The sequence below is a fragment of the Polyodon spathula genome, chromosome 3 (genome assembly GCF_017654505.1).
Source record: "Polyodon spathula isolate WHYD16114869_AA chromosome 3, ASM1765450v1, whole genome shotgun sequence".
Classification (NCBI taxonomy): domain Eukaryota; kingdom Metazoa; phylum Chordata; class Actinopteri; order Acipenseriformes; family Polyodontidae; genus Polyodon; species Polyodon spathula.
The window spans coordinates 91,725,576-91,740,648 of NC_054536.1; the positions used below are offsets into that span (position 1 = coordinate 91,725,576).

General features: G+C 35.8%; 1 protein-coding gene across 3 annotated transcripts in view; it reads right to left on the bottom strand.

The window, feature by feature from the left end:
* The window catches only part of LOC121313652 (raftlin-like), a 48,936-nt gene extending 40,015 nt beyond the window's left edge, over nt 1–8,921 (bottom strand). For 2 of the 3 annotated variants that reach the window (XM_041246395.1, XM_041246393.1), the window contains exons 1-2: nt 8,341–8,921; nt 4,937–5,092 (exon numbers count right to left, since the gene is read on the bottom strand). In XM_041246395.1, the coding sequence (XP_041102329.1) occupies nt 4,937–5,081 (145 nt within the window). In that variant the 5' untranslated portion in view covers nt 5,082–5,092; nt 8,341–8,921. The remainder of the gene's footprint in view (nt 1–4,936; nt 5,093–8,340) is intronic. The other variant, XM_041246394.1, reaches the window with a different exon arrangement.
* Nucleotides 8,922–15,073: the final 6,152 nt, after the last annotated feature.

Here is a 15,073-nt window from a genome sequence, read left to right on the forward strand (position 1 = left end):
GTAGCAATATGTTTTTTACAAACACCATTAAAACATGCTTCCAAGTAGTTCCTCTCAATGACTCTCACACCCTTACCTTTTCCTAGAGAGAATTATTTATTTTGCACACCCTACCTTTAAGAGGCAAAGTATTTACTGTTTACCCAGACAGCTGAAAAGTAAGCCCAACCAGCTCTGGCTGGCTTTAGACCAAATGTTGACCGTAGATGGAATTGCTACAGTGCTACAGTAGTCCTGAATCAAGATTAGCCACTGATAGACCTATTGTAGACTCCAGTCTCACCCCACCTCTTATATTAGTCTGCTGCTAGGCAGCTATGACTGAGTGAAAATGTAGGCCATTATTAATTAGTTGCAATAGTATGAAGGCTATCTTCAATGTTGACAAAAAGGGTCTAGAAATAGGAGTTGGTTGTTAAGATGGTACAGCCAACTACAGTCATTCTGATGCACTTTTTACCAACACAATCTAAGCAGTTCCTCAATCTATTTTCATCACTGCTTCCAATACCCTGACAGACTCATAGTGCCTCTGAAAACAGGAAGTTTGAATTAACCCCGTCTTGTGAAGGAACTGTGCTGAAGTTTACAATTGTTGAGTCAGATTATTTTCGATTTTCAACACACTGACTTGTGGAATGTGTCTTAACATTTGAATCTCTTTCAAGACCTTTTGCTACTTTTTCATGTAAAATATGTGTGTAAGCATGCATTCTGGAACTAGACAGGACCAATAAAAACAAATACAACTCATGTTATACAGTGCCTGGTCATGTTATGGGATTTGAGGGTATTTTATCAAGTTTTCCAGGTAGAATTATTTCAAAGCATATTTTGTTGGTGGATCTAGAACCAAAACCATTTATTTCTGTTTCTCCCTTGGCCACTATGGTAACCACCTACAGAGGAATTCCAGCTAAGGCAATCATATCTGTGAAATTCAAGCATCGGAAAGCACATTTCAACAGAAAGACACACAAACTGAAATAACTAAACCAGTCTATTGGAGTCAGAACTGGAGAAGCAGCGAGATGTAATAGGCTGATTTAAACTGTTAAAATGAGCACACAGGAAAAGATGACTTCATTTCATACCAGTCACTGCCTTTCTACAGCCACAGAAACCGGTTTTACTAATTTTCCATCCTGCTGCTTGAGCTGTGTGTTGCTTAGGGCAAAGGGGGACTCGACAGCCTCTGCTAATTACTGATTAAGCACAGATCTATTCAGAGCTTCAGGCCACAGAATGACAGACAAGTCAATCAAAGTAATGTAGCATCAAAATAAGCAGACAGCTTGGAAACAACATAACCGAGAGGAAATGAATCGCTCAAACAGGAAGTTGTGGATGCGTGTGTAACCCTACAGCGTACACTTATTATAAAGGCAATTCTATGCACTAGACTTTTAAAAATGAATTCCTTGTGGACAGCTGTTAAAACACTACCAACAACTAAAGATAATACACTCTAAGCCTCGAAGAAACCAAAACCAACCCGGGAGAGAGAAAAAAAAAAAACAAAAAAACCCTTACTTAATAAATCTTTATTAACTATTTATTTTTCTGCAATAAGGCACCAAATTAAACAAAATCAATAAAGCTAGATCTAATCAAGACAGTGCAACAATAGCCAATATTGAAATTCTAGTAAGTGAACCCTATCTATATCTCACTGTTAGGGGTGGGCTGAAAGTGGGAGGGGATTTAGAAACTAATAAATTGCTTGTGAGTCTCTGACTTGAAGCAGCCCTTGGCTTTTATTACCATGAGTGAAGTAATCTGGCACACAATATAATGACAGATATTTTATTTCAAACATTTAATCTTTAAAATAAATGTTCATTATTTATTTTCTGAATTATCACCACAAACCATTTGGATAATGGTATGTCAGCTGTCCGATAAATAAGAAAATCAGTGCTGAGGCAGACTATGAATTTTATATCAGCTAGAACAAATTTCATTTGAAAGGATGACATCTGCAAACTATTCATTACTGTTTATAAAAAAAAAAAATAATAATAAAAATTAAAAAAAACTTCCTTCAAACTGCTTTCAGACAAATGTAGAAATTAGCTGAACTAACCAGACTGAAGCTAGGGACATACGATTAGCTCTCTCTGCCCTTGGACTTCAAGCTTTCATAAAAAAGCTATTGTTACTTTGACAAGAATAAGCATACAATGAAAAGAGAAGGAAACATGTTAAAGGGTTTTGGTTTTCCTGTTGTTGAAACTCTATCACAATACAGTGCATTTTAGCCACTCCTTGTGATGGGTAGTCATAACTACAGGAGGAGTTACTGTTCATTCAGGGAACCTATAGGAAATAGACAATGTCTCAAATATATATAAAATACATGGATGAAGGCTATAATTGTATCCTGAGCCATTCGAAAAAAGAAAAAAAAGGCATAATACCACAGTAGTGACATCAAAAAATGATCATTCCTCTAGGAAAATATACTTGAACTTTGACCCATTCCACTCCGAGACCATCACTTTCAATTCAAACACAAAATGTCTTGTTTTCAGTCACACAACAACACCTACAGTACAGAAATGTTCATTAATAATCAACAAAATGAGAATACATTAAAAAAAAAAAAGATGTAAAACTGGAGAGGAACAGGAAATTAAAACAAGGTAAAGGTAATCATCCAAATAAAGCTGAAGCTCTAACGGATAACAGCACAGAATGTTTGTACAGCACTGAAACACTACGCTTAAAAAAAAAAAAAACAGAACTGTACTGCTGAACCTCGTCTTCTTTAATATCAGCATCACAAGGGTATCCATGTACTATAAAAAATAATAGAAGGGCCTCTTCAGTGAGTTACAGGAAAACAATTCAATCTCAGCTTTCTGTGACAGTTTATAAACTCGACCTTCGGTCTCTTAATTTATGATGTCACAGAAACCCTAGATGGAGTTATTTTCCTGTAACTCACTGAAGCCCATCTATTTATTTATTTCTCTCTCTCTCTCTCTCTATAGATATACATAATACATGTCACACATATATATATATAGATATATATATATATATATATATATATAGATATATAGATATATAGATATATATATATAATGGCACAGGATTTTTTAACAACAAAACTGCACATATTTTCAATATTTCTGGTAGACTATGGCAAAATTATGAGCTGTTGAACACAAATAAGAACATTTTCTGAACAATTCTGATTTCATTTTATTAATTTCCAAAAAGCTTGGCTTGTAATCTACTGATAGTATAATACTAGTATATAAAAAGATGGAAATCATTAAGGGAAGTTTCAAGTACATTACTACTCTTCCAATGTATTCCATCCTAGTTCAGTCTATGGATTGTACACAATTTCTCCAAGCCGGTTAAAAAGCCTGAAGAGAATAATGAAAACAAGTAATGAAAATGTCATTCAGACACACAATTCTATCCACCCACAAAGCCAATTAAACAAATGTCACTATTATTTGCAGATGGTTAACGGTCATTACTCATGCCACTGTGCATGCAGTGCTGTGTGTGTGTGTGTATATATATATATATCAGTTACTGACATCAATCTGATGCATCCATTAGAATCAGTACTTGTACTGGTTGGCTTGTAAACACAGCTTGCATAAGTCAGAAATTACATCAAAATGAAATGTGGGAGCCACTAGTTATTAGATTTTAACAGCAATATTTTCCTTAGTCTGCTGTACATTATAGAAAGTATTGACTAAGGGAACAAAATGCTCTCTATCCATCTCATGGTGTTCTCAGCCTGAATAGAATGATATTCCTTTGATGCAAATAACTATAAGTTAGCTCATTACTGTCTATAAATTTATAAAGAATCCCTCACAAAAAACAAACACATGATCAGTGATTGTCTTTAAACTCATTTTCTAAATAGCTAAGGTTTGCCCCTGACCCACCATCGACATACAAAAACAAACCCGAGGGGTCCTAATGTGTTCCACAATGCACCCAAACCTCCTGTAGTATCAAAGAAGACTATGCAGTCACACATCCTCATAAAACTCCAATCCAATTTAAATGGAAAACCACTCTGAGCAACAGATACCCCAATATTAAAGACAGCCCAGCTCTGAAAGCTAAAAAAGACCTAACAGACAGTCCCCTGATAATTTCACGCCTCATCTGTTTCAGAATTGATGTAAGTCTACGGTCAGTTCTTTCAGTGCTACCCGGGCCAAGGATTTCAAGGCTCACAGTGAGCTACTGTACATCATGCAGGCAGCTTGCATCACAAGCCTCTACATTTAGATTTCATAAGCAAGATGCTATGAAAAGATCTCACGTGAAAAAAAAACAGAATAGTACTGTATTACCAACGTACTGTCTAAATACAACAGCTTATCTAATCAGTAATACATCCCAGCACAGAGGTTTGTAATATTTCTTTTTGCATTTAATTGAGTTGCAAATACATAAATTGCACAGAGGTTTGTCAGATTTATTTCTTCAGATTTTCAAACCACTTGGCTTATAACGTCCTCTGAAACGATCACAGTCTGCATATCAAGCTAAAAGGATTTTTAACAGCTTTCCAAAGCAGCCTGGCATGATGGCTCTTAATATAAAGTATCTTTGTAAAACTGGTAACCCCTGTACTTCAAGCAGCTGGCAAAGGGTTAAGGGGTAGGGGATAATACATTAGGAGCAGACTAGTTAATAAAGTAAAACCTGGAAAGAGTTTAATACATAAACCATTTTCAGAAAAGAGTAAGGTTACCACATGTTAATAAGACAGATCTAATTTTCATTTCGTCAAACCCTAACTCACAGTACTGCATACACTGCACCAGTAAAATAATCGACTTGACACAACATTGTATACTGTATTACACCTTTCACGTCTCCAGAAAAAAAGGAAATATAAAACATTACAAAAGCCATACAATGACGTAAGAGCTTAACAACTTACCATCCTTCCCAAGTGTGAAGTCTAAAAAGCAGTAGGCGTAGGCAGTTCCGACTCTGGTTTCTACCTGTGGCCTCTTCAGGGTGGAGTAGATTTTGCCGGGGCCGTTCTCATCTGGCTTCTCCAGTTTCGGCAGTCCGCAGCCCATCTCAGCAGCTTCTGTCCCCAAGGAAATGAAAAAAGGGAGTAAAACACAGCAATTAGTTCTCCTCTGTTCCACACAACAGGGAGGAAATAAACCATTGTACTTGCAGCACCCTGTACTGTACGTGATGAAGAAACACACACACACACAGAGCCACCTCCTTCAGGGTGTTTCCTAAAACACAATACAGAAAAGATAAATGGCTCGTCAGACTTAAATGAGGAATTTAGGAAACGGTGTAATTGCTAACACCTAAACTGCAAGACTATTTTTAGTCTGGAATATGAAAATCCTTCCTGACAGCACCAAAACCAAGGATACTCTCAAGCCATAATAGGTAATGCCTGCTGGGGATGGATATTTTCAACATTATGAAAATTAGACTGCATAGGATGCCATTATTAACAAAAAAGAATCTCAGGGAAAGAAATATAGGTAAGGAAAATGTGTAGTAAGATTTTACAAAATACTGTACATGAATAAAAAGAAAACACCTACACACAGCAGCCTGGCTCTAAATGCTAACTTTATAAAGAATACAATTTGTGTGTGTTTGTGTCATCTAATTTAAAAGAACAATAAGGACATGAACAATGGATCTCTGCTAACAGGCTTGCAGCTCCAACAAAATGCCTTGGGCAGGAAACTACGTCTCCCAATTCTCCTGGGAGGGCGGCAATAAAGTGCAAAATGACACTTGATAGGAACTTTAAAAAACTACACAAATCACAAAGTCCTACTGTGTACCAAAAGCGTTTACTGACTGGGAGCTAAAAACAAGATGGATTCGGGTGATGGGCTTGCTACCTGATTGTTTCCAATGGTTTTGTTTCATTACATTTAGGAACCGCACTCAACCAAAAGTTTCAACTTGCATTTCTGTCTCTTGTATAAACAAAAAATATCCCACATACCCCCCCTTGAAGACTGCTGATTTTGGTTACTTTCCAGTTGCTAGCTACAGAAATGAGGGCAAGGGTTCTGTCTAATGCAATGCAAGGGTTATTTTTTAACAGCTTAATCAAGTATTTAGATGGTAATTACTTAGACAGATTGACTAGATTTAAACATTGTATAACAAAGATGTGGTTTTCCTGAAATGATAAGCAATGCTGCCAGTTAAGCACCCTTTCATAACAAAAAGATACAGATAAAAACTTGAGAACAGGCTGGGCCAAACATTTCTGCCACAATTTTATAGGTAATGGTAATCCTTCCACTCACTCTACGTGGAAACAATGCTATTCTGACAGTTTGTTGACACAGCATAACTGACGGCTCTGTACCAAAACACACATTTTCAATATTACTGTATAACCATTATAATAAACAAAAAAAGGTGTGAAAATATTTTCACGTGGGTGTTCTAAATTCACACATTTGGTACTAATACCTGATTCTTTTTATACATGCATAATTAAAATCACATGCTGCAGCATCTATGTAGGTTATAATTATACCTGAGTTTAAACAGGCGATTTGTACAAAAGACACTCATCATCATCCCTAGACAGTATACAAAGGAATCTGAATCATTGTATCTGACTGGGGAAAGATAAGCTGTGTGCCTATCTGGATAGGTGTACTCATCTGGATTTTGTGATAGATTTGTTGTCACTGGTTCATGGCTGCTTGTGTCAGCTCAATAAATGAGGTCTCATCTTTTGAGACTGCAGTTCAAATGTAAAGAGAATCCTTGATCCACTAATGAGACCTCGTGGAGGTCTGCATAACGATTCCCCATTTATTTTCATATGGAAGTACTTGGATAGATGAGTGTGTTGGGATATGTTAACTGTGATTCTGACTTGAATCAAGTGTATTTGGTTTTCATACTGGAAGCCTGTATAGGAGAGAGCAGTCACACTTTAAAGATCAGAGGAAACAAAGCATGGATACCAGACTATTTTCATCCCACTTTATAGACGTTGTGATAGATACCCACGTGTCCCTCAGAACATGTCCCAATTTGATCAGTTCTCAAGAGTATGAACACCACTGTACTCAACTGCTAATTCAGTAAAGAATACATGAAATGTGCTACATCCAAAACAAACACATTTGTCTGTTTCAACAAAGCTTCAACTTTAAAAGATGCTATGCTAACTTTACATTTTCACTCTTAAACGGTACCCCCCCCCCCCCCCAAGAACCTGTGAACCCCCTAAATTGAATGATTCAGTGCCAGCCTAGATGATTTGCATTCAAACTGAAAATGGAATGCTCTAATGATTTGTCCCTGTTCTTTCTGGTTTCATTCCATAACGGTTAACTTGGGCAGCGTTACAAAAATCCTATTGGAAGACCTTCATAATATTAGTATATTACCCTGAAGGAACCACCACACTACCAGGAGCACACAGTTGGGGTACCATGGACATGCAATGGGTTAATAGTGGGTTTTGGTTCATTCAAGTATTGTGACACCCCCAACCAGAATCGTGTACTTTGGGAACAGCCGTTGCTTCTATTCTCCAGATAAAAACTAAATGTTTAACCAAAGAGATTATATGAGGCCAGGGTTAACATGCATACAATATACTCAATTTAAAAAGCCTGGCTAAAAGTAGTAAAAAATATAAAGGAGTCATCAAACCAAATAAGGTGTTGGCAAACTCAAATAAATGAGCATGTGTGCTTATTAAATGACCATAGAAGCAGAGCTCTGCTCCGTGCTTCCTGCAGTTTTCTTATTAAAAGTGGTAAATTATCCCCGTTTCAGAGACTAAGGAGACAGGCATCGAAATGGTTAAAGACTGCCTTCTGGAAGTCATTAACTGCACTTTCATAAAACATTTCCAGCAACTCTCACTATTTAAGATGTCTTGCATATCTTGTTTGAAACGCTGTCAAGAGTTAATTGTATTTCTTCATACATTAATATTTTAGTTTTATTTACTAGGGGTATAGACAATAACTAAACAATAGCTGAAATAGAAGAATATTTAAATGTTACATACTATAGTAAGCACCCATTGTATTACTACTAACAACATTTACTGCTACGTCAAATTTTCTACAATCAATTATAGTCTTTTTCAAAATACAACAATGACAGTGTTATATGCCCTCACATTTGTTTTTAATTGATTTTCTTATGGTGGTGTTCTGAAGTTGTTACTGAAGAATGTAATTCTTTCTTCTGGTACACCTTGCATAAAAGACTACTTAAAAAAACACCCTTATTTGTGCTGCTTTTCAACAATTCCTTCTGCAGACACTTTCACCAGCACTCAAATCAAGAAGATGACCACACCCTTACCTAGTAAGATGATGCTGTTTTCCTGGCTCTGAACACTCAAGGCTTGCAAATCTCAAGCAGCGAGCTGCCAGCAAAGGACACATTCATCTCAAAGGGAAGTGGAGCTTGAAGTTCTGAAGAAAACTCACTTCTGAATCACCGAAGCCGCACAAAAATGACGGAACACAGTTCTCTGAAGTTTGTACCAAGCTAAAAAAAAAAAAAAAACAGCTACAGAGCTTCTGATGTATATTGAAAATTACAGATATCTCTCCATTTTCATTTCACCAGCATCTCAATCTGTTAAAAGTGCGTGCAGCAAACATTGCTATTAAGTCACGCTCAAAATATGTTCAGTGCAGTTCTGCAAACTCAGGAAAACCACATCCTCCGATTGCATGGTTCTTCTCCTGCCATGCAGCCTAGTTTCAAAACTGTCTGCAAAATGAAAAGATGACGCTCAAGCAGACAGTGAACTTCCAAACACTAGTCTGCTGCTCCAGCCAAGCGATAATAAAGTACAGAGGAGAGAGGAGTCTGAAACATTAAATGTGCTTACAGGAGAGATAGCACCAGTTCAACAGCCAGGAGAGACTGACTAGTCTGCTCACTTCACTCCTCAATGAAATCTATATTTTATAAACCCCCAGACGAGGCCCCCTGTAGCCTTATCCATTACTTGCAAAAGGGCAGTCTGCTTCTGGGACACTCATCCGACACAAAGTGAAGCTGTAGTTTAAATGGATAAAATTAATCGATACAGTGATTTGAAGAGTTAAGTGAGTTATTAAATAGATTTAATGCTATTATATTTGTCAGAGGCAAGGTTATAAAATCAAATAATAATAAAAAAAAAAGTCACATTGACTGGAGGCCCCCATAACATTTTCATTTATCTGCCAATTCATTTTCTTTTATTAAATTAGTATTTCAAATGCTCCATAAGAGAATGGACATACTGCATAACATTACTGAAAAAATATAAAACAAACAATGTTACAAATGATTTATTTCATTAAACACAATCAACATGTTATCTGTTTTTAATGATGTACCTACATATGCAAGATCCAGTAAGTACAGCACACCCAGCATTTTTAAAATGAGTTTCATCCATAACCATACAAAACTGAATAGTGCTAAATTTTGAAAAAACTAAATGAAACCTAATAAAATATATGCCAAATGTTTTGAGTCTTTGTCCATGTGTTTAAAAATTGTCATTTAATTTATTAAGTTTTTAGAAAATAACAGACCAAACAAGCTATATTATACACACACACACACACACATATATATATATATATATATATATATATATATATACACACACAAAATATATATATATATATATATATATATATATATATATATATATATATATATATATAAATTACACACATTTTTTTTATAGCATGCTGCCCCACAGTGGCCGGCAAGAGAACATCGGACGAGACTGGTGAACTAGGTAAGAAATACAGTGCGGTGCTGGAATTGGTTTATTAATCTTGCTGCCTTTAGGAGAGATGGTATATATTTTGGTTTAAGCCATTTGGTGCCATCATTATTTCACACCAGTGATCCGTATTAGTGCTGATGGTGCTTCTATGATAGAATTCAGTGGTGTTCAGTTAGATTGTTTTCGGATTTACTGGCATCAATCTTCCTGAAAATCTTATGATTGAGTGTAAATTTATGGCGGAGATCAAGTTATCTGGAACTGAAAGAATCTAATTTGTTAGCTTTGGCTTTAAGAAAGAAAAGGTTATTTTCTATGAATTTCAGATGTCTCCATGTCACGGGGGAAATGTTACAAAAGGCGATAACTGTTATAAAAAATATTTTATGCATTTCTTGAGTTAAGGTCCCTTGCTCTTGCTATACCTTCTATAACAATGTAAGATACAGTGCTCTTGTTTGCAGGATTTAAAGAAACCTCTGGTGGCATAAACCCTGAATTTGACCTCTGACCTAATATGGTTGCCATATTGCTGTCATGCCATTTTTAGTGCTACATTTTGAAGAAAAAAAAACAAGAAACCTAAAGGAGTTTCAATTGTAAGGAATCGAGTACCTCCAGAGACTGCAGCTAGGTTTTAAGATGTTCTCAATTGCAACAAGCACGATGCATCAGTCATCTGCCCCTTGAGGATTGTAAAACAAAGTATTCATTTGGCCCAATGATTTTTCAGACCAGTTGTCAGCAAATGGCGGCCGGTCGGCTGGCCCGCGGATGCCTCCTGGCAGGGCTGCATCAAGGGCTAAGCAAGAGTGGAACTTCATTTTAATATTACCGTAAGGTTTTTGCAATATCAATTCCAAACTACAGTACTTGCTGACTGTGATGATACATTTATGTCTCGCTATGGTACTGGAATCCTCATGACAGACAGGAACGGAGAATAGCATTAAACAATTCAAAAGTATTCATTGTGGAATAAGCCACTTCCCATGTGTAAATCCAAACATGTAGAGCACAAACAGAGCCAGCGGTAGCTGTCTGGACATATACAGGCAGACCAGAATGATTCCAGATTTACTTTGTTAATGAATTCAGTTTTCAGCAACAACGATGCCTGCAGATTTGCTGCTAGTTCTAGCTGCTGCTTCATCAACTGCAGGAAGCACTTGCTTTGCATGCGATGAGAAATCACCATCGAGGTTGATTGAAAACGTATCACGGACAAAAACGATACGTCCCCGGGAATGCTGAAGTGGTCAAAGCAAGCACTGAAATTGTCTTTCAGCTGGACAGTAAAGTCTGTCATCGTTAGGAGTCATTTGAGTTACGTTTCACTTACAACATATCGAAATGTTAAACTAATTTGTCTCTGAATAGCTACAACACAAATGCTACATTATTTTACTAATATTTATTTGGCAGTTACAAAGACATACTATCACACTTGTTACTTTTTTTCCTTTTTGGTTTGTTTTCAACTGACAATTTATTTTTTTTTTTTTTTTTAAATCGACGAGCCGGTATGCCTTGTGCCATGCAGCAACACATTTTTTGAGGGGTGGTATTGCAAGTGGCCTGCTATGCGGCTGCCCGCAGTAAAATTTCCTAAAACTGCAACGAGAAGTGTTTTCTGCAAAATTCACATCAATGACTTTAATGAAAAACAGTGTTAATGAGTATAAATAAATACTCAGTTAAATTAATTTTTATTAAAACATTGCTAAAATCTGAACAAACATGTTTGCTATATCTAATGGAAATCAAAGAAAAAACAATAAAGCAAAGAAAGTTCACTTTTTTAAAACTGTTACAGCACTGATTATTGGATGCCATTTTTCTAAATTATACATAAAACATAACAATTCTTAAAAAAATTAAATAGTTATGGCCAATTTAATGTGACTATTTAAATAACATTAGTAATAACACTATGTAACACAATTTTTGTTCCTGGGTAGTAAGTGTTATTTCCTAATAGCTTATGCCTCAAGTATAGAAAATGGCTATTATTCCCCACAAACTTTGGTTTTGTGACCAGGACAGTGATATTTAAAAATATCACTATTTCCAATGGGAAAATGGGCAAATGTGTGTCTTGTCATTCACATAAAGTCAGAAAAAAACAACATGTATTTATACTAAAGTAATACAAAGATGACTACAAAAGATTTAGAAGTGAGTAGTTTTTCGAGATTTACAATTATACTGAAAATAGTGGCCTTTCACATAGGAGTAACAGAACAACACACCCACAACTTGCGATTAAACTGAAATACTTTTGTAAAATAATAAATAACCATATTTCGTTTTTCAGTAACCACGGTTTGTCTATCCAAGGTCGTTTTTACGGTCTTATGCAGTTTTAACAGAAGCTACAATAGTGAATTATTGGAAATACTGGACTTGCATTTTGCATTTGTGCCCTATCTTTTGCCATTATATTCAGTGCTAATTTAGATTTGTTTCTGGAGCTCACCGATGGTCTTAGGAATCCCTCCATGACTGAACTAAAGCTTGCACTGAAACCCCACCACACTCCTCACTATATGAATAGCGTGTATGCGCTCTATTGACATGTACACTGATAATAGGGATCAAAGGTTGAGTCAGTTTTTTTGCAAAAAAAGTTCTGCAAGTCACAGAATCTTGGAGGGACTAGCGGTTACACTGATCCCTTAATGTTGTACTACCTGATATTACATTAGGTAAGGTAATTCACAATTAGTGCTAAACTGATCAGATTTCTATTAGTTCAAAAGGCTCCCCCTTCCAGTGCTACTTATTTATTTTTGAAAACCACATCCATAGGCATTTACACATCTTGTATTATTATGTAATCCTAAAAAATGTAAATTAAAATTCTAAAATGTATATTTGACTGTTTACAACCCTGAAAACTTGCATGTTTGCAACACTGTACCAGTTCTAATTTTTAGGGGTCAGTGGAACCAAAACAGGAATGAATAAGTGGGCGGATGCTGCAGCTGAACTAGCAATTTAAAAATCCAGGGGCCTGTATTCCCTGCTGATACCCAAGAAATTGAGCAATGCAAATATTTTTTCTGAATAACAGCTTGGTAAACTATGTCACATGTATATACAAGTTCAAGATCAAAACAGGGAAGGAGTCATTTGCATACTTAATAAAATGAGGAAAGCACATCAAAGGAGAAAGAAAATAATTTAAACAAACTTTATTTATCAACTTTAGTCACACACATGGCAAGCAACCTTTTTAGTGAAAAAGATCAACACATAGAACAAAAACTAATTAACTGAACATTACAGTGATTTGTACAAATGCTTTTATCAGTAACCACCAACAGTCAATCACAATATCATCTTGTAGTTGGAAGAAAACCTCATGAGATACTTGGGTTTTACAATGCTAGTTTTACATTTGTATAAGCCATCTGTGATCCAATATTTCACATCAAACCAATAAGTCACACAGAACACCACACGTTTTCCATGCTAGCAGTGAAAAAGAACCAAAACAACTTTAAAGTGAACATTTAAAGCAAAACTCACAGCAAGTTGTGAGCAGTAATTTCTTCTAATGCCCCCAGATAGAGATTACTATCATTTATATTTGAGTAATTACCTTCATTAATACTAGAACTATACAAATCCTAGCTTATGTCACCAAATAGCAAAACAATCAGCTACTTGAAACGTGTTCCATGCTGTGAATTGATGCTATGATTAGTCTTGGGTACATGGTTCATAATCAGTCTCCAAGATGCAATGCTTTTTTCCCCCCCAACAGACTACATATACTCTACACAAAAACCTTATACAGTGAAGATATATTTTTCAAAGGAAGTGATTAATAAAAGTTTAACAATTTCTAATCCTATTACTAATAAAAAAAACAATTACCAAACAACTTTACAAGAACAAAACAAAAATTGCTAGATTTCAAATCAGTGATATACAATAAACAAGATAGTGAAAAAAACCTGACAATAATAATAATAATAATAATAATAATAAGGCCTTGCATAGTACCAAAATAATTTAAATATAAATTTCCCAGTGATAGAACAGAGCTTATGCTGAGTTTAAGACTCCTCATTGCCACATGGTTTTATGATGCACAGCATAATTCTGGGTTAGAACATGTGCATCCACGGGTGGATTTTTTTTGTATGGGTTTACATTATGCTATAACTAAAAGAAAGGAAACCATGGATATCACGTCCTTCCGGTTTAAGAATCTGGCCTGTTAACTGAAATGCTGCTAAAAACGTACATACATTTTTCTCTAGCAAACATACAGGAATGGCTATATGTATACACATTTAAGAAAGCATTTAGAATCACGGTATAGACTATTAATTACAAAAACAAACACATTCATACAAGATGAAGGGACACAAACAAAAGCCAAATCAGCAGCCATGCTGTTTAAATAAATAGGGAAATACACACATTTTATATATATGTGTGTGTGTGTGTATATATGTATGGAGAATTTTCACTGAACTAAAATATAAATGAGTAACAGTTTACCAAGCAGCTGCTTTAGAGGGAATGACATGAAAATACTAAAATGTTACTAGAGTGCATCTTGAACAATTCAATAAAAAGTAGTCTGCAGTACATGTCCTCATGACCTTTAAAACCGTCATCCCTTGAGCAATGGATACACTTTAAAGTTTCAGCTGGTTCTTAAAAAGGATGCCCATCTTAGTGCAGTACAGCCATTTCTCCTGTAAATTAAGCAGATTGATTTTTCTTTAAAACCAGACACACAATAAGCAGCATTTAATACAAATCAATATTTAGTACTTATAGTTGTTTAACTGCAGAGGAGTAATACAGATTAGATGCATTATTAGAAAACATCACCGAATATAAGATTATTTTACATCCGGTTGTACAGACCCCTCCCACCCCAACAACTAATCTTGGATTACCCAATCTTGCTTTAGTATTTGCACACACCAGCCAGCCCATTGTTTGTTTTTAAATCTTTTTTGCAGCCATGGATTGTTTCCCTATTCTACTACTTTAAAAAGTAGTTAGTTACTCAGTTTTGATTGGCTGCCATTGTCTTCCAGGTGCACTGGCTTTGATACCTGCATTCTTTACAGCAGGGGTCGGCAACTTCCGCGTAACCTGAGGCCGCCATGGCAGCCCACAGAAGTAGCTTCTGGGCCACCACCAACAATTTTTAACTCAACTGTCAGGTTGTACTACCTGCACAACACCAACAAACTTACAGAAACACACTGGGCAAAGCACAGAGTACAATTATACTGTAATTATTTAAAAAAAATGGAACTC